This window comes from Hylobates moloch, unplaced genomic scaffold (assembly GCF_009828535.3).
Source record: "Hylobates moloch isolate HMO894 unplaced genomic scaffold, HMol_V3 SCAFFOLD_11, whole genome shotgun sequence".
NCBI classification, from domain to species: domain Eukaryota; kingdom Metazoa; phylum Chordata; class Mammalia; order Primates; family Hylobatidae; genus Hylobates; species Hylobates moloch.
The window spans coordinates 75265720-75284862 of record NW_026652286.1 but is presented as its reverse complement, the minus strand read 5'-3'; the positions used below and the strand labels follow the sequence as shown (position 1 = coordinate 75284862).

Genomic DNA, 19143 nt, shown 5'->3' with positions numbered 1-19143 from the left:
GATGGGCAGCATTCCCACCACCAGTGCCTAGTGCATGCGGCTGCAGCAGAGGGTGCAGGAAGGGCAGTGGCAAAGAAATGAGCTGGAGGGGCAGCCTGAAGGGCAACTAGAGCGTGATGTCAAGGAGTTTGGACTTTATCCCCAGGGTAGTGGAGAGCCAGGCCAGGACCAGTATCAGATTTCGCTTTTAGGATGAGCACATCTAGATGATAACTGGAGATGGGGAAAGGCTGGACTCGTGCAATAGTCCAAGCAGTGGTGTGCTAGAGCTGCCTCCTAATAGCTCACAGAAGCCAATCCTTAAAATGTCAGGAATTTTACAGCCACTTATTAAGCTCCCAAGAATTTTGTGAGCTGGTTGCTAAGACAGCCATTGTTAAATTATGTAAATTTACAATTAAATAAAACATATTAAATTATATTAAATAAATTATATTATTTTATATTAAATATATATATTAAATAATTATATTATTTCATATTTATATTTATTTATTAAAATATATTATTTTGTAGTAATAAAATACTATTTATTAATAATATATTATTAAAATATATTATTTTATAATAATGAAATATATTATTTATTATTATATGTTATATTATTTAATATGTATAGTTATTTAACAAATTTTATTAAATACATTATATTAAATAATTACAATAATATAATAAATTATATTAAAACAAAGGTAATAAAAACATATTGCCTCCTATTTCACTACATTTTGTTATTTTCTCTGTTCATGAGGCTATGTACTCCTGTATAATCTGGGTGGCTCATTCATCCTCATCTCTTCACAACCTGGCATTCAGTGATGGTAAATTGGTAGCTTGAATTAGCCATAGTGAGAATATTTACAACACAGAAATCAGCAAGTCATACAAATCAAGTGGGTTTTTTTTTTTCTCCTTGTAGAGCCACTTGTTAAACTGTTCCAGCACACCAGTGAGTCCATTTGATCAAATGAGGGGCCAGAACACAGGGACACAGGGAACAGTCAGGAATCCCCTAGGCCACTTGTTACCTGCTATCAGCCAATAAATCCATGAGGTGGCAGGCTCAACAAAAAAATCAAAGCAATTGGGGGAGAAAAACCTCACAGGGAGTTGAACACAAAAGTGATTCTGAAATAGCAGGAATAAGACAAGAAAAATGTGTATGCATCGACAGAGTCTTTTCATAGTTTTCTTAAAGTAAACTATGTTCTGGAATTTTAGTCCATGACTATGTACAACAAAGACAAGAAGCATGGGTCAAGATAATGTGATGCTTAGGGAAGTATAATATTCTTGCGATAAGCTGGACAGTCTTAAAAACCCCTCAAAACACACATTGCCTATCCAGTCTTGCTCTCCAACCACTCCACCATCCCCTCCCCATGAAAAAGGACACTAAATGCTATCACAGTACTCTGCCTGTGTAGCTACCGACTTTCAGAATAACTTCTTACAACATAACCCAGAGAATTACAAAAGGAAAAAAAATACAGCATAGTTCTTATATGCATAAGCTTTGGAGTCAGACAGAACCGGGCTCAAACCTGACTAATCGTAACATGTAGATGATGATGATGATCTTCATCTTAGGGATCGTAGTGAGGATTAGATAAATGCCACATTAAAAAGTGCATGCAGCAACAGCACATAGTATGACTTCAAAGAATATTAGCTAGTATTACTATTGCTTTATCAAGCTCCAGACCCTGAGTCGGGGATTTTTCCACGTTCTCTTCTTCTCTGGTGCTATCCCTGTCTCCTTCCTTGTCTTCTCCAGGCCAACACACACAGTCAGCTCAAAGACATGGCTGACTTACCAAAAATGCGAGGGCATGTCAAAGTACTAAGTCTACCTAGTTGTGATAAATTGCAGACTCATACTGTGCAGTGGGCTTGGCATATTTTGAAAGCATTAAATAATCCCTTTAAGGGTCTTTCTGGTTTCCCCCTTCAATTCTATAGGTCTCTTCTTTTGGCCCCAACTACTGGGGTTAAAGAGCTCCTTGTTCCTTCCCTCTCAAGTCCTGAATTGAGCTATTTGCTATCCTTTCTGTGGGCACAGTCCTTTCATTTGGGACCCTAGGATTACTGCTGTTGGTTTCTCATTGAAATTGCACCATCTGCATTATAATAACCTAAGATGCCTTTCAAAACACAGATTTCTGGACCATACCTGTATTTTTAACAAGCTTCCTAGGTAATTATCACAGGTCCTAAACTTCGAGAGCCACTGAGTGGGCCCTAAAACAGCTAGCTTTAATTCTTTAATTCGTTCATTTATTTATCAAGCAATTGCTAAGCATCTGCTATGTGCAAGGCACTAGACTAGGAGCTATAGAGAGAGAGAGAAAGCAAGGCCAGTCCCTGCTCATGGGGTTGGCTCTCACAGACACAGCTTCTCACTTTGCATCGTATTCCAGCCCAGCCCAAGGTCTCGGGTAGAAGTTGCCCTCCCTGACTTTCCTTTGTGTGCTGCCAGAAATCCCCAGACCCTGTGCTTCAGAGCAGAAAGTTCTAACAATCACAAACTCTGACTCCACCCACAGTCCAAAAAGCACTACATTTTTCTGCCTTCAGGTGTCATTGTCGCACCAGTAATTGCTGAAAGGCTCACCCTTTTTTCAGTTCCAGTGAGCCTCCGTTTTTAAAGCTAGCCCTTCCTCTTTAAGAATGTATTATTTTGGGCTGGGGGCAGTGGCTCACGCTTGTAATCCGAGCACTTTGGGAGGCTGAGGAGGGCGGATCACCTGAGGTCAGCAGTTCAAGACCAGCCTGGCCAACATGGTGAAACCCTGTCTCCACCAAAAATATAAAAATTAGCCCGGCATGGTGGCAGACGCCTATAATCCCAGCTACTCAGGAGGCTGAGGCAGGAGAATCAATTGAACCTGGGAGGCAGTGGTTGCAGTGAGCAGAGATCATGCCATTGCACTCCAGCCTGGGCGACAAGAGCAAAACTCCATCTCAAAAAAAAAAAAAAGAAAGAAAGAAAGAAAAGAAAAAGAAAAAAGAATAGAATGCATTATTCTGAGGGGAAAAAAAACCTTCCCCAATAGCCCTGGGGAAATCCTGATGAGCTTTGAATAAGAATTAGAAAAACCGCAAAACTCCACATTTCTATTTTTTATAATTGAAAACATCCAGTCCCTTTGGGGAAAAAGAGGTCCTCTCTCAATGAAAACGACTTTAAGAAAAATTGACTACTTACTACCTGTGATATTTCACAAGTTTTACTTATCTTATTTATTTAATTATTTTTGAGTGAAGTCTCTGTTATCGAGGCTGGAGTGCAGTCACCCAATCTCTGCTCACTGCAACCTCCACTTCCCAGGTTCAATTGATTCTTCTGCCTCAGCCTCCCAAGTAACTGGGACTACAGGTTTGCACCACCATGCCCAGCTAATTTTTGTATTTTTAGTAGAGACAGGGTTTCACCATCTTGGCTAGGCTGATCTCGAACTCTTGACCTCAAGTGATCCTCCCACCTCGGCCTTCCAAAGCGCTGGGATTACAGACGTGAGCCACTGCACCCGGCCACAAATTTTCTTTTAAGTAGCTGGTAGTACAATAACAATGAAAGCTAAATGGTTTCAGTACCGGATTATCCCAACTGTCTCTCATCTCTCCCTTTCATTTGTCTTGTTGTTTCATATGCAGAAATTTAACATATAATAAAGCAAAATAAGAATTATTATTTCAGATAAAAATCTAAATTGTAGATATATATTTAACATTTTTTGAATACAACATATAATTCTTGCCTTCTTCGGAGCAGTTACTGAAAAGAAAACATGTTCCTTCCATTTTCACAGAATATCTAAATACACACCTTCCATGAGTCCTGTCGAGGTGGACAAAGCAGTGGAGATGGCCTTGCAGGCCTGGAGTAGTGCCGCCCCTCTGAGCTTTGTCAGAATAAACTCAGGAGAAGCGGATATTATGATATCTTTTGAAAATGGAGGTATTGTGGTACTTGGATTCCATCTACTAATTCAAAGGAGAGTTGTCCCAATACTGTTCCTTTTACATCTTTAATTCGAGTGATCACACACTCCTCCTTCACGCAGTGCTGTGATGGGCCAAGGCCAAGACCATGGCAAAGCCATGATCTTCATCTGGCCGGGAAATAGAACCAAAAGAGTTCTTAGCATGTCTTGTCATCATCAGACACAGCTGTAGATTCACTGTAACAAACTTTCATTATGACTTTGCCCCACTAGGGGACAAATTCTTGCAGATTTTGCTTTCCCGTTAGCCACATGACCTCATCCATTCCCATGATAGTGTTTATCACTTATATACCCCCTTCTATATTAGCCAAGGATATCCCACTGTGAATCCTCACTGAAGGAAATACCTTCCACAGTGACCTTGATGCAGCTTTCCCCCTGCAGCAATGGTTAGGAAAGTGTCGTTTCTGTCTTGCCCACACTTGCAGACCACCTTTTGGGAGATATGCAAGAGGTCTGCCTCCAGCTTTCCCACTTCTTCTCCATTCCATTGCTCACCCTGGTAAGGAGTAGAGGCATAAGTTTGCGCAGGGAGTGGTGAGAGCTCTGAGCCCTTTTCAGGGAAGCAAGTCTAGGAAATAGATAAAGGGAGGGCCAAACGGCTCATAAAATTTCTTTTCCTTCTCAGCTTCTTAATAGTCAGGGTGAAAGCTACTACCTATTCCCCTCCTCAGATAACATTTCTAAGTTTCCTTGTCATTTCAAGTCCAGATCTTAATTTTAATCTGATGTCACTGGGGGGAAAACATGCTTAGGAGCTAGGAGAGAGAAGATCAAGCAAGTCCTGAGAATGGAGCCTTTAGAAATGGCCCTGGGTGTGACCTGGCCCCGGGCGGGTCCTATTCCTCCCAGAAGACAAAGGCCACCCCTGGTGAAGTGGCAGGGAGGGCAGTGTGACTCGGGGTAGCTTTGAAGGCCAAGGAATGAATGTCTGGCTCTCTCTTGATCTTTCAAGCTTGCAGTCTGTCCCCTAATACACAAGCCAACCAGGGACTGTGCTGCCATTGCCTGAAGTCCTCGGTGTGTGCACCTGAGTAGACTGCATTTCACTGAAACCTGAGAAATGGCATACCAGAATTTTGTTCTGTTGGCTTTAAAAAAAACAAAAAACCAAAAAACTAAAACTGCGTATCCTTACTAAGATTTTTTTAAGTGGTAAACTTTATCCCTCATTTTGTTCTTCCTCCTCCTTTTCTACTAAATTTATAATGAATTGTTAATTAAAATAGATAATTAAACAAAAACTTAAAAAAGCTTTAAAAGTTAGGATTTTATAAATACCTTTACGACTTTCATATGTTTTCCACATGAAAGTATGTCAAAATTACAGAGAGATTTTTGACACTTCCTTATGCTGTATTATGCTATAGAAACAGAAAGCACACACTTGTTCAATTCACTATCACTGTCTCAGCTGAATCAAGTTTGAAAGGTCATTCCGCTAACAGGTTCACATTCCATCAGTGGAGTAGGTTTTGCTATTGAATGCCCCCCCCCCCTTCATTCTCCTCTTGTAATCTATGGCGCATGCAAAGTCCACAGTATCCTGTGTGTCAGTTAACAGATGTCGTGATAGCAACAATAACACAAAAATGGTGTTTCTTTGTTGTTAATGCTTACTATCTTTGCAGTATGAATTAGCCTTTTTTATTTTTCAATGGGCAGTTACTCATTGACAAATGAACTTCCCATTATAACAAATAAATACTGAAAAGTAAATTTGTGTCAATGCTATTCAAAATGTCCCTTTTCTGTAATATGATGTGCCCCTCAAAATTGCTTGAAGGACTCAATCCTGTTGGCCTTTCTCCCCACTTGTTTAGATCACGGGGATTCCTATCCATTCGATGGGCCTCGGGGGACTCTAGCCCATGCATTTGCTCCTGGAGAAGGCCTGGGAGGAGATACACATTTCGACAATGCTGAGAAGTGGACTATGGGAACGAATGGTATATATGCACAATTCACCATAACCTGGAAAATATTGTACCTTCTTCTGGGCTCCATCAGGAAACCTTGAGGTTCAACGTCCCAAGCCACCCTTTAACTAGGGGGGCTGGCTAGGAAAAACAAGTAAGCCAAAAATCCAAAAGGGATCACATAAGGGAAAAAAATCCACCCCAAATTGTGTTGTAGACTTGTCCGATCTGTTTCATAGCGTATCATCTGAAGAACCGGTCATCCCCTTCTCAACGCACTGCTCTTGTTTCCTTCAGCAACCTAGTATTTGTGATTTCTTACTTGTTCTTGGAAATAGGCTACATTCAGAAATGACCCGAGAGAATCAGTACTGTTGAGAAGTGTGTTGGGGATGGGAATAAAGTTTCCAGAATATCATACAGGTCATCTGGAAATCTTCAGTGTGAAATGTGTGGATCAAAAGGTGTAGGCTATAATAGCAGGGAACTATTAAGGCATTTGTGGTCTGAATTTATGAATTATTGCCAAGTATCATTGCCACTATTTGCTCCAAGGCCCTCCCTTATCAGTCTACCAAACATCACTGATGATGAACAAAATGGATTGATATGCATTTCCATCCTCCCCCACCTCCAACCCCCTTCTAGCTAAGGGGGGAAGAATTAAAGCCACCAAAGCTAAGTACCAGAATAACCTACCAACCTTTGAATAATCCAGTTAGGAAAAGGAGATGGGTTAACTGTAATGTGGGCATAAATTATCCTATAAAGATGGAAGTTGGAGAAAACAAAAACCTGTGTTGATACTGTTTTTTTCTCTCTCATATTGTCTAGGTTTTAATTTGTTTACCGTTGCTGCTCATGAATTTGGCCATGCCCTGGGCCTGGCCCATTCCACAGACCCATCAGCACTGATGTACCCAACTTATAAGTACAAGAATCCCTATGGATTCCACCTCCCCAAAGATGATGTGAAAGGGATCCAGGCATTATACGGTACGATTATTACCTTCTTTGACCACTAACCCTGAAATTGGCAGGCATTCAGTCTCCAAATTACAGAAAGTGCATTTTATCTGCATTGGTAAAGATCAATCTGGAAACCACAGCCCCAACTATGCCTTCTTGTGAAGAGCTCATTTGCTAGTTATAAATATGTGTGTGATGTGTGATTAAATTTACATCTCTCCTTTAGAGCATATTAGACCTGGATAGCCTTAGAAAATATAGTCATTTGTCTGTTTGTGTTTTTCCTTTGAGTGCAGGTTAGAATTTACACATTGGGAGAAGTTTGATATAGTTTATAGTTCATATATGTGGTGCTTACCCATTTGCAGATAAGTGACCTTATCTCCCTAAAAACTGCAATCATGATTAAAATAACTCCACGCCCAGCCATGTAGCCGATCTGCAGTTTACAAAACAGGTTCATGTGTGTAGTCTTACACCAGCCTCACAACCAACCTGTGGGGTGTGAAGTGTTTTCCTCATTTGATAGCTGAGAAAGCTGAGGTTCAAAGACAGTAAGTATCCTAAGATACCCTAAGATAAGTTACCTCAAGTATTAACATTCTTCCAATTCTTCCAAAAGGGAATATGGGATTATTAGAAACTCTGTATCCAATTTTCCTTAAGGGAAAAACAAACCAATTAATCCATCAGAAGGAATCTTGAAACATCCTTAGAACTTGACAATTTCTCTTTAATGGATAAAAGGCAAAAAAATCTAGGAAATTGCTTTTCCCTTGAGCCCCGGAGACCTGGTTATTAGGCTTCTGATTATCAGAGCCTCCCTCCATCTTCTCAGGGCCTAGAGACCCAGATCCCCCAGCAGCTTCCTGGGGTGCTAGGAATCTGGCCCCAGGGGATCTGGAGGGTGGGAAGCCCGGAAATGGGCACACCATTCAAAATTGGTCAGATTTCACCTGAGGCACAAAAGACAAATTTCATCCCAAGAAGCCTTCAGCCAGCTCTATCCATTTCCAGAAGGCAGAAAGCACCAGATCTGCCTGACCCTTGAGGGACAGGAAAAACACTGTGAATGTCTCCAAGTCGCAAACTCAACTCCAGAGCTTTGGTGGCAGTGTTCCAATGGGAAACAATTCCTGTGGGCCACCGAGAAGGGCTGAGCTCAAACACTTGCCTTTAGAGGTCCTTGTGCCCTGGAAAGTCACTGCCTTTGGATGGCCACTGTCACTCAGCCAGGAGGCAAAGCACATATTTTGGCACAGCTATTATGGCACAGGTGAATGAAATGTGAAAACATGGGTTTATGTTACAAGGGAGCATTCATATCACCCGCCCGATCGCTTGCCGCTGCTGACCCTCTCCAATTTCCAGCTTCGATATTCTCCCAAAGCCTCACCCCACCTCTGATCTTCGCCTTGGTGCTAACCCTACTCCATCCCTGATCTCAAACCTCATCTGACCCTTATCAGAGGCCTGAAACTTTCCCTTCCCTGTGCCTCATTCCTTCCCTGACTCTCACCTGTGGTTATGACAAGGCTTCATCGAAGAGCAGGAACCCGCCAGAGGCGACAGTCCAAGCTGTGCAGGCTCATTCTTCTGGAGCTGGGGCACAGTCCTGAGGGATGCAGAGCAGGAGAGGAGACTCACTGACAGCTCTCGCAAGATTTGGGTCCATGTTTTCCAAGACGATCCACCAGAAGATACCTTTAAATAGCAAACACCTTCAGTGTACTTCAGTTTCACAAGAATTCGCTCAGTTTTTCCTGGATGCCTAGTAAAAGACAAAAGCACAGGTCAGGATGCCAAGGAGTCTATGAAAATAACAGGAAAACACGCAAGAAAGTTTTCTTATTGAGAAAAGAAGAACTGAATTACAAAGAAACAATCCATGCCAATTTTTAAATTACATTTCTAATTTGGAACACTTGTAGATATCAAAGAAGTTCTATAATAAAATAATAATCTTTAGAAGACTTAGTATGTGCCAAGCACTCGGCTACCTGCTTTACAGGAATTATTTAATTCTCACAATAGCCTTCTGAGGTGAGTACCATTATTATCCTTCCCTTTTAACAAGTGAGGAAGCTGAGGCTTAAAAAGTTAAATAATGTGCCTCAAATCACACAGCTCAGTAACCAGGAGAGCCAGGACTCAAACCCAGGTCTACCTGCCCTCAACAGCCATGGTCATGATCACACGTCCAGTGTGAAAGTGTGCAACCTCCCCTGGGGCTCTAGAACAGAAGTGTGTGAACTCCAAATTCCCGTTACCATTTTGACCAACTCATTTTGAATCCTAGGACCTCGGAAACCATTCCTGGGGAAGCCCACTGCACCCCATGCCCCCCCTTACAAGCCATCCACCCCCGACCTCTGTGACTCCAGCTCATCCTTTGACGCTGTGACAATGCTGGGGAAGGAGCTCCTGCTCTTCAAGGACCGGTAAGCCTCAGACACGCCACCGACTCTTGTTGGGCCTCATCTCCACTCCCAGACAAACGTCGTCCCACAGGTCCTTGTCACTGCCATGTATGAAGATCATGCAGAAATGCTGTCCTATGCAGCAGAAGGGTAGGAGGCAGGGGTCTTTGGGGGAGATAGAGAACTGCCAAAACTAATGTTCGTGGTGCACCTACTATGGTCTTGCTACTGTGCTAAGTTATTTCCATATATGGACAATATTTATTGTAACCCTTTTCACGTAGAGATTAGAATCCCTAATGTGCAGGTGAAGAAAGCAGCTCAAAGACAGCAAGTAAGTTTCCCAAGGTGACAGTTAAATGGCTGAGCTAGGACACCAGCCTGAATTGATCTGACGTCCATTTTGTTTAACACTTTATCCCTAGTGAGTGTGCATAGCAAATGCTCAATAAATATTTGGTGAATGAGGGTTGGCTAGCTGGACGGATGGACAGATAGGAGATTGGATAAAAGGATGGATGGATGGATGGATGATCAGATGGATAGATAGGTGGGTAGATAATTCCAAGGCCAGCATTCTTCCGAAACTCCTCCTTTTCAATGCCTGCGGGCCTTTCACAGAGAAGGCAGATCCCACTTCTCCCCCAACTCTGGTTTCTTGGGGAGTATGGCTGCTGTGTCCATGATGCTGGTTACTCTAATTACTTCTTTCCATAGAGGCAAAAAGAAACACAACAACATTCATCCCATTCCTCCCTTTGCTGGAGACAAAATTCAATCACACCAGAATAGGCAGAGGCATCTCAGGAGCATTCATGTGTGGCATTATTTTTTTCTTCTTCTTCACTATTGCAGAAGTGTTTATGGAGCCCATTGTGGTTTTCAAGCAGTGTAGTCTCGTGTATGAGAAGGTGTATGAGTAGGGGACTCCAACAGCCCTGCAAGATAGTGAGACATGAGCTCTGAAAGTTAGGCCCATGAAACAAAACAAGAAGCAAGTACCTGGGAAGATCTAGAGAGAGTTCCCCGAAGAGGAGACGTTTGAGAAATGTGATGTTCCTTATCTTGTATGCTTTTGGGGATATATTGTTGAGCTACTGTTGTAAGAATACTTTTTGCTCCTTCAGCACAGAGAGAAAGTAACAAAGTATTTTTTAAAAAGCAAAATTTACCCAGAATCCCACCACCTGGAGTGTATCAGTCTGCAGGAGCTGCTATAACCAAGTACCATAGACCAGGTGGCTTAGACAACAGAAATTTATTCCTCACAGTTTTGGAGGGTAAGAAGTTCAAGATCAAGGTATCTGCAAGGTAAGTTTCACCCCAAGGCCTCTTTTCCTGGCTTGTAGGCAGCCGCCATCTTGCTGTGAGCTCGCATGACCTCTTCGTGTACAGAGAGATAGAGGGAGCGAGCTTTCCAGTTTCTCTTCTTATAAGTGCACTAGTCCCATCATGGGGCCCCCACCCTCATGACCTCATGAGTCAGGAATGCCCTCTTCCAGCACTAACCCTAATTACTTCTTGAAGGTAATACCAACCCATTGAGGGTTAAGGCTTCAACATAGGAGTTTGGAGGGCACATAACACAGAGCATTCCCATTGTTAAGCATACTGTTGTATGTCTCTCCTGACATTTTCTCTGGATAGAGAGCTAGATATTGTACATATGGGAGTAGGGTGCAATGATTTCCACAAAAATAGGATTTTACTAGTGGTGTTGATTTATAAACTTTTTTACTCACAAAATTTTATTTTTTCCTGTCAATGAATTTTAATTCTCATCCTTTATATAGTATATGTTATTCCAACGAATAGGTATATTATTACTTAATCAATCCCATACTGGATTATTTCTAATTTTTAAAAATTAGAAACAGCTTGAACTAAATCTTTGACAATGGACACTCACTTTTCAAAGGCAAATTAGAGCCGAGCCCAGGAACCCAGGCTTTCACAGCAGAGTCAGTGGGTGGCCTCACTGCTTACTGATGAGGTGATCCCCAGCAAGTAACGTGCCAGACACATAGTGTCAATAAATGGCAGTTACTATTCTTAAGAGTGGGAATCAAAAAATATTTACAATGGCTGGGAGACTATAAACAACTTCAGGTATTTAGAGAACCCAATTGATTCTTTAGTGTTATTAATTTTCTGATGATTTTTTATTTTTAAGACACTGACCATTGATATTTTTCTGGAATATTACCAAAAAGTACACCAAATGGAATTGGTAAGCAATGACCCAGGAGTGGCAGACCAGGCAGGGCAGGAGGAGCTTGGAGCACATCTCTAAGTAACCTTGGCTTCACCTAAGGGATATCATTGTCAGTCTCCACACTCCCAGACCCTGAAATAGCATGTAGCACTCATTCAGTGGTAAAGCAGTGAGGTGCTAGCCATCATGCAGGGTGTAGCTTATTCTTGTGGTAAATATCAGAGGTTGCAGTGGGGGCAAAGGAGGCAGTGAAGTCAAAGATATGATACCATTTCATTCAATGATCATTGTTTTCTTAAAAAAGGCAAAAAAAAAAACCTCTATTTATCAAACTGTGAGCATTTAGTAATTACTAATGACTACTTAAAGTCAATACATCTTTTGACATAGTCTTGATTATAAATACTGAGGGTGATAACAGACTAGTAAGTGAGAAATTGGTGCAAGAGACGTCTAGAAATGAAAAATCAGCAGAGGGACTACAGAAGGAGAGATGGCCTGCTACCATGTATGTATCTGCTTAGTCACCACCTTCTCATCTTCTTCCATTTCAGATTCAATGAGCTATTGGGTAGGGCAGATGATTCCAAAGAACTATAAGCAGGATGGGGAGTCAGGAGTGGCACTGGACTTGCCACTAACTCACCATGGCACCTGGAGCTTCTCTTCCTTTTCTATAAAGTGAGGGAGTTGTCTGTAATAATAGTGACTTAAAAGTGTTCAGTAATTACTATGCAAAGCACTATATTATCACATCCTTACAATTCTCCTGTGAGGCCTGAAATATTGTTCCTTTTACAAGTCATAAAAAGGATAAGCAACTTGTTCAAGAGTACATAGCTAGGAAGCGGTGGAGCTGGAATTCAAACCCAAACTAGCAAACTTCAGAGCCCATGCTCCTAACTACCCTGCTGTACTGCCTCCTAAAGTGCTGTCCAGAGCTGGAATCCCATGACTCTATAGCTCTGATCCCCTACCAGCTGCCGCTAAAAGTCCCAGAGTGCTTGCTAAGCCTGGACAAAGAATAAAGAATTCTTTCAAGCCACAGTTATAATTGCAACCAGGGAGCCACTGATTATGAAAGAGCTCCCAGTCTCTTCTCTCCCACTCAACAGCCTGGAATTCCCCGTCACCAACAATGATCTGTTGATGGGACATTTCAAGCTGTGGGCATAATAACCACATGTTTTGTTTCCAAAGCAAGATGGAATGCAGTACCTTTTAAAGTCACCGTGAGATTGTCAGATATTCTCCATAGTGTATAAATGTACATTCAAATGTTCTGTGTGAAGAGAAATAAGTGTTAGCTATAATAAGTTGAGAGGCATATATATAGATAGATATACTTAATGAAGATACACTTACTTTTTATAATAGATGACAAAATTATTAAGGCTATATCAGATTTCCTCAGCCACTTAGGGAAAATAAGAGAGAAATGACTGGAATTGTAGCCATACCGAAATTATATTTACATCTATCATATTATGTTGGGTTTTGCCCAGTATAATTTTAAGGGTAAAATCAAGAATATCACACACAATCATCTATAAATCTTAGAAGTACAATAGATTTTACAAATAGAGTAAGCATAAAGGTTGATCATGTCCAAATCCTTCAGTGTAGAGATAAGGAAAATAGGCACAGGTTTTTTGGCCTCAGCAGACCCTCCCATGAGATCCAGGTCTTCTGACTCCAGTCCAGAATCTATCCTAGCACTAATATAGAAAGCTTTCTGCCTATGAAATGGAACTACCAAGAAAAGCACTGAAATTTAACCTGAATGAACATATGCCCATTGACTGTTATGCATTTGAGTTAGTAGGAAGAGCACTTACGAGCTGTTCCTTTGCTTCCGCGCCCTCTGCTTGCAGGTGGGGTAACCAGCCACAAAGAGGGGGATGTTCATAGACTATCTAGGTTTCCCAAGGATGTCTAATATGTTTCTTCACATTTGTTTTTTTTCCAAAATAGGATTCTATATATTTTTTTAATCTGTCACTAATTGTCACATTTTAAAAGATGTTATGTACCTTAAATTAGAAGGCAAAGAAAAGCATTTTTGGCCAGGCGCGGTGGCTCAAGCCTGTAATCCCAGCACTTTGGGAGGCTGAGGCGGGCAGATCACAAGGTCAGGAGATCGAGACCATCCTGGCTAACACGGTGAAACCCCGTCTCTACTAAAAATACAAAAAAAAAATTAGCCAGGCGTGGTGGCAGGCGCCTGTAGTCCCAGCTACTCAGGAGGCTGAGGCAGGAGAATGGCGTGAACACAGGAGGCGGAGCTTGCAGTGAGCCAAGATCGCGCCACTGCACTCCAGCCTGGGCGACAGAGCAAGAAGCAAGACTCTGTCTCAAAAAAAAAAAAAAATTTTAATGGTTGTGCAAGTAGGAATTGGAGAGAAGAGTGGATGTATTAATAAAAGGCATTCTGAGGACTCACCAGGGGGATTAAGACACTAATTGGGTGAGAAGAACAATGGAAAAGGAAGAGTTAAAGCAGGTAGAAGCCTCATGGCTGAGAGTATAATATACAGCATTGTTCACTTAGAAAAATTCAAAGGATTTGTTGGAAACGCAATGTAAAACAGGGTTAGATGTATCAGATTTAAAGCAATGACAATTTTCACGGAGTTTCATAGAAATAAGCTAGTGCTCAGGAAAGAAGTCACAGTTGGAGGCTTCGTGGATTTTGAATCTCCCACATAAAGGAGACAGTTAAAGATGTGGAGATGAAAAACAGCTCTGTAGAGAGAATGAGGAGAAAGAAAAAAAGTCTAAAGAATGAGCCTAGGAAACGGGAGAAAAGGATTCAATAACAACCAGAGAGATTCAGCACTCCAAAAATAATAACAGTAAGAATAGCCGACACTTCGTGGTCATTTGCAATGTGCAATGTGCTATGTGTTGTGCTAAGCATTTTACAGACATTCACTCATTTAATCCACACTGTCCTTGTCCTCAGCTGGAATTATAACTTAGTTCTGTTTGACATCAGAGACAAAACCCCTGTGATGGAATCCCAAATAAATCTGGGAAAAAAAGGTGTATTTTTTTTAAGTGATCAACAGTGGAAAATGTTGCCAAGGTCACCAGACTGAGGACTGAAGAAAAGGGACTGAGTGGCCAGGATACTTTGGAATATAGTCACAGCAGAGCCGTGAGGAAGAAAGCCAGATCATGGAAAGGGGTTAAAGAGCAAATGGGGCCGGGTGCAGTGGCTCACACCTGTAATCCCAGCACTTTGGGAGGCGAGGGGAGTGGATCACTGGAGGTCAGGAGTTCAAGACCAGCCTGGGCAACATGGTGAAACCCTGTCTCTACTAAAAATACAAAAAAAAAAATTAGCCAGGTGTGGTGGCAGGTGCCTTGTAATCCCAGCTTCTCAGGAGGCTGAAGTGGGAGAATCACTTGAACCCTGGAGGCAGAGGTTACAGTGCACCAAGATTGCACCACTGCACTCCAGCCTAGGTGACAGAGCGAGACCCTGTCTTAAAATAAATAAATAATAAAAAGCAAATGGGGGGAAACAAAAGAGTTGAGATAGATCGTTCATTTGAGAAGTTTGTTAATAACAAAAGAAGTTAATAGTTGGCAGTGGCAGCAGGGCCAAGACAGGATTTCAAAGAGGGAACTGTTCATGCTTGAAGACAGTGGAGAAAAAGAAATACAAGATGCTACAGGAAGGAAAACAATAACAGTAACCACTATTTCTGGAGAGTAGATTTGAAATTGGGAATTCCCAGGATGCCATGGGCTTGAGGTAAGCCCACCATGGAACGGGAGGAAGGCTTCCTCCTTCGCATTCTCCTTGGGGATGTGTCTTTTCTGGCTGTAACATTGCTTCCCTGAAAGCCAATAAATGGCATTGTGTTTACTTAGAGCGGTTCTCTGTGATCTATTAAGAATTCAGATAAAGAAGCAGAGGTGAAGTAAGATCCCTGACTTTGTCATTTCTTCTGAACCACCTGATTCTGAGAGAGGAGGTGCCCTTTGCATGTTCACAGGTTATGACTTATGAATATGGATTTTCACAGGCTCTTCAGATGGGTACAAACACTCTTAACTTAAGGGCACTATGCACAGCTTTGACTATCATTAATCCACACCACTGGCTACACATGGGTTTTTAGTTGTATGAGGTATATTTTTCTTGGCTTCAGTGAGGTGGATGATGCATGGTTGATTTCTTGGCTTCTGACTCATCCTGAACTAAGCAGCCCTGGTTAATGAGTCCTATAGAATGAATGGCTTCTCAGCCAATGACATGACAGTTTGTACTTCAAAGTTTCCAGTGAAACAAACTAAGAAGGAAACTTAGCTATATTGATAAACTCTAAGTTTATATTCTGCATATCATCTGTTAATAAATTTGTAGAGTAAAAACGTGTCTTTTTAAAGTATCTACAAATAAGAGTAGTCCTGAGTTTATAAAACATTTTCATATGCATTATCTCAATTGATCCTTTGAAGTGTTTGTGTAGATATTATTCTCACTCTTATTTGACAGTAGGAAATTGAGTCTCAGAAAAATTGAATGACTCACACGAGGTCACACAGCCAGTTATAAAACAAGGCTTCAAGTATTCCTTGTTTTGTTCACTGCACCACATCACCTAATCTCAGGGGAGTGAGCAGTAATTAAACAGAGAATCAAAAAGATAGAGGCCGGCGTGGTGGCTCATGCCTGTAATCCCAGCACTTTGGGAAGCCGAGGCAGGCAGATCACTTGAGGTCAGGAATTCAAGACCAGCCTGGCCAACATGGTCAAACCCCGTCTCTACTGAAAAAAATACAAAAATCAGCTGGGCAGGTGTGGCAACACGTGCGTGTAGTCCCTGCTACTCGGAAGGCTGAGGGAGGAGAATCGTTGGAACCCAGGAGGCAGAGGTTGCAGTGAGCCGAGATTGCACCAATGCATTCCAGCCTAGGCACCAAAGCAAGACTCTGTCTCAAAAAAAAAAAAAAAAAAAAAAAAACATAGAAGAAAGACACCCCTTCCCACAAATAGGAAAGAGGATGACAGAGATCAGAATCGAAGAGAGTGTGAGACTAAAGAGTATGAAAAGTGGGCCACTCATTCAGCTTGTGCTGAGTTGCCTTGATTGTCCAGCAAATAAAGGGTGAAGGCATCTCCTGAAAATTTTTTGTTTGTTTGTTTTGTTTTGTTTTTTGTTGTTTTTTTTTTTGAGACGGAGTCTCGCTCTGTCGCCCAGGCTGGAGTGTAGTGGCACAATCTCGGCTCACTGCAAGCTCCGCCTCCCGGGTTCACGCCATTCTCCTGCCTCAGCCTCTCCGTGTAGCTGGGACTACAGGCGCCCACCACCACGCCCGGCTAATTTTTTGTATTTTTAGTAGAGACGGGGTTTCACCGTGGTCTCGATCTCCTGACCTCGTGATCCACCCGCCTCGGCCTCCCAAAGTGCTGGGATTACAAGCGTGAGCCACCGCGCCCGGCCCGGCATCTCCTGAAAATAAAAGACTGATGGGATCAGCTTAGGTAGGTGGAGAATGATGGCTGGGTATAACAAAAGAAGACCTTTAAGGCTCGACAACATGCATCAAGTCCCCGGATGCACCAGGCAGCATGCTAAGCCCAAGGATAAAAAGATGAATAATACATGATGCTGGAGGAGGAGTTCAAGGAACTAGCAAAGAGCTGCAAGAGGCCAGGTGAAAGTTATCAGAGACCGAATCTCAAATTTGATGAGTTAGTTACTGTTCTTTGGTAAAAGTGAATGAAAATTTTAAAGAATATGAAATTCGTTGATCAAGTAAGTTCCAATCATCTTTCTGGCGCCCGTTCATTTAGCCAACAAATATGTATTGAACCCTGACTATGTGCCAGCACAGCATTAGACAGTGGGTACATGAAGATAAATAGTGCAGCTAAATATCTAATCAGCAGATCTAAAATATCAATAAACTGCATTGTTTTGCCTTCCTTATCAAAGATCAAATTGTAGACTAGTGATATAATCTGTTTATTTTCATTCCAATACATCCTGCAGCTGTTCTTTTCCAAAAGGCTTATAGATTTTTTTGTTTATATTTTAAATCCATTCACAGATGTATAAGGAAGTTACTTGCTATAATTGTTTTTGTGAGTTTTACTTCACTTATTACTACAGTCTATAGCTCTAAGGATGCAAATTGTCTGAGTATGTTGCTGTTTTATTGCCACAAGACATCATTTTTTTCATTAGTTTACTGAAATTTTTCATGACTACAGATTCTTTTTGAAATTTATGATAATTTGGCCAGGCACAGTGGCTCACGCCTGTAATCCCAGCACTTTGGGAGGTGGAGGCAGGAGGATTACCTGAGGTCGGGAGTTCAAGACCAGCCTGACCAACATGGAGAAACCCCATCTCTACTAAAAATACAAAATTAGCCAGGCGTGGTGTCACATGCCTGTAATCCCAGCTACTCAGGAGGCTAAGGCAGGAGAATTGCTTGAACCCGGGAGGCGGAGGTTGCCGTGAGCTTAGATCACGCCATTGCACTCCAGCCTGGGCAACAAGAGTGAAACTCTGTCTTACAAAAAAAAAGAAAAGAAATTTGTGATAATTTATGTAAGTGATGGATAGCATTTGTTTCTATCCTATGTGCACACTATATACATTATACTACATCATAGTGGTGTTTAAAGCAGAGTTTCTTAACATTGACACTACTGGTATTTCGAGCCAGATAAGTCTTTGTTGTGTTGAGCTGTCCTTTGCATTAGGATGTTTAGTGGCATCCCTGGCTCTACTCATTAGACTCCAATAGCACTGCTCATCCCCAGCTGTGACAACCAAAATTGTCACCCGATATTACCTAATGTCCCCCAGGGTGCAAAATCACACTTGATTTAGAATGACTACTTCAATTTAGTCCTCACGATATCCTACATCAAAGTTTCTTTAGTAAGGAATTTAAGAGTCTACCACTTGTGAAAAGTTTCAAGAGTACGATTTTCCTTTGCCTGAGCTCGTTACTATCCTTTTCTACCTCTCATGTTGAGTCATTCAAGATATCACTGTCCCATAACTTCAAATAAAAAGTAGGACTTAGCTTTGCCTAGAGTTGCTTATTGATTTTTAAGTGAGAAATTTAAGAAAATGCATCTGGCTTTAGAGTGATCAAAGAGAAAGCAGCTGGAAGTCAACTACACTTCATCAGAGACATCATTCAGACAGAGCCTAGTTTTGGGAAGACATATCTGCTCCTCTCCCTCCCCACTTTCCCCACATGGCCTCATCATTATAATATTCTGAAATGCACACTTCGTGTCTTAGCACAGCAACTTATAAGAGACAACATTTCAGAGCTTTCTATTGAATTGCATTAATTGGAACACACTTGCTATTCAGGTTTCATCCCAGATTCCCAATTAATCCAAGAAGTAGTTGCAGAATTCCGGATACCCAAAACTGTGTTCATTACGAGGTGGTGGAGAGAAAAGAGAAAAGGGAAGCAGTCCCTCTGGCCTTCAGAAAAGCCCAGGTCTGATTGGACAAAGGGTCAAAGTACCGACAAAGAAAAACCAGAGATCACAAAACTGAGCATGAGCAAGTAGGTGAGATCGGGCATGTGACTAACATCAAGGCAGCTAGAGCCTGAGC

General features: G+C 41.7%; 1 protein-coding gene across 1 annotated transcript in view; it reads left to right on the top strand.

Moving 5' to 3' along the window:
* The window catches only part of MMP20 (matrix metallopeptidase 20), a 46199-nt gene that overhangs the window by 7279 nt on the left and 19777 nt on the right, over positions 1-19143 (top strand). Inside the window, exons 3-6 of the mRNA XM_032168116.2 lie at positions 3813-3961; positions 5834-5959; positions 6764-6925; positions 9198-9339. Of these exons, the coding sequence (XP_032024007.1) occupies positions 3813-3961; positions 5834-5959; positions 6764-6925; positions 9198-9339 (579 nt within the window). The remainder of the gene's footprint in view (positions 1-3812; positions 3962-5833; positions 5960-6763; positions 6926-9197; positions 9340-19143) is intronic.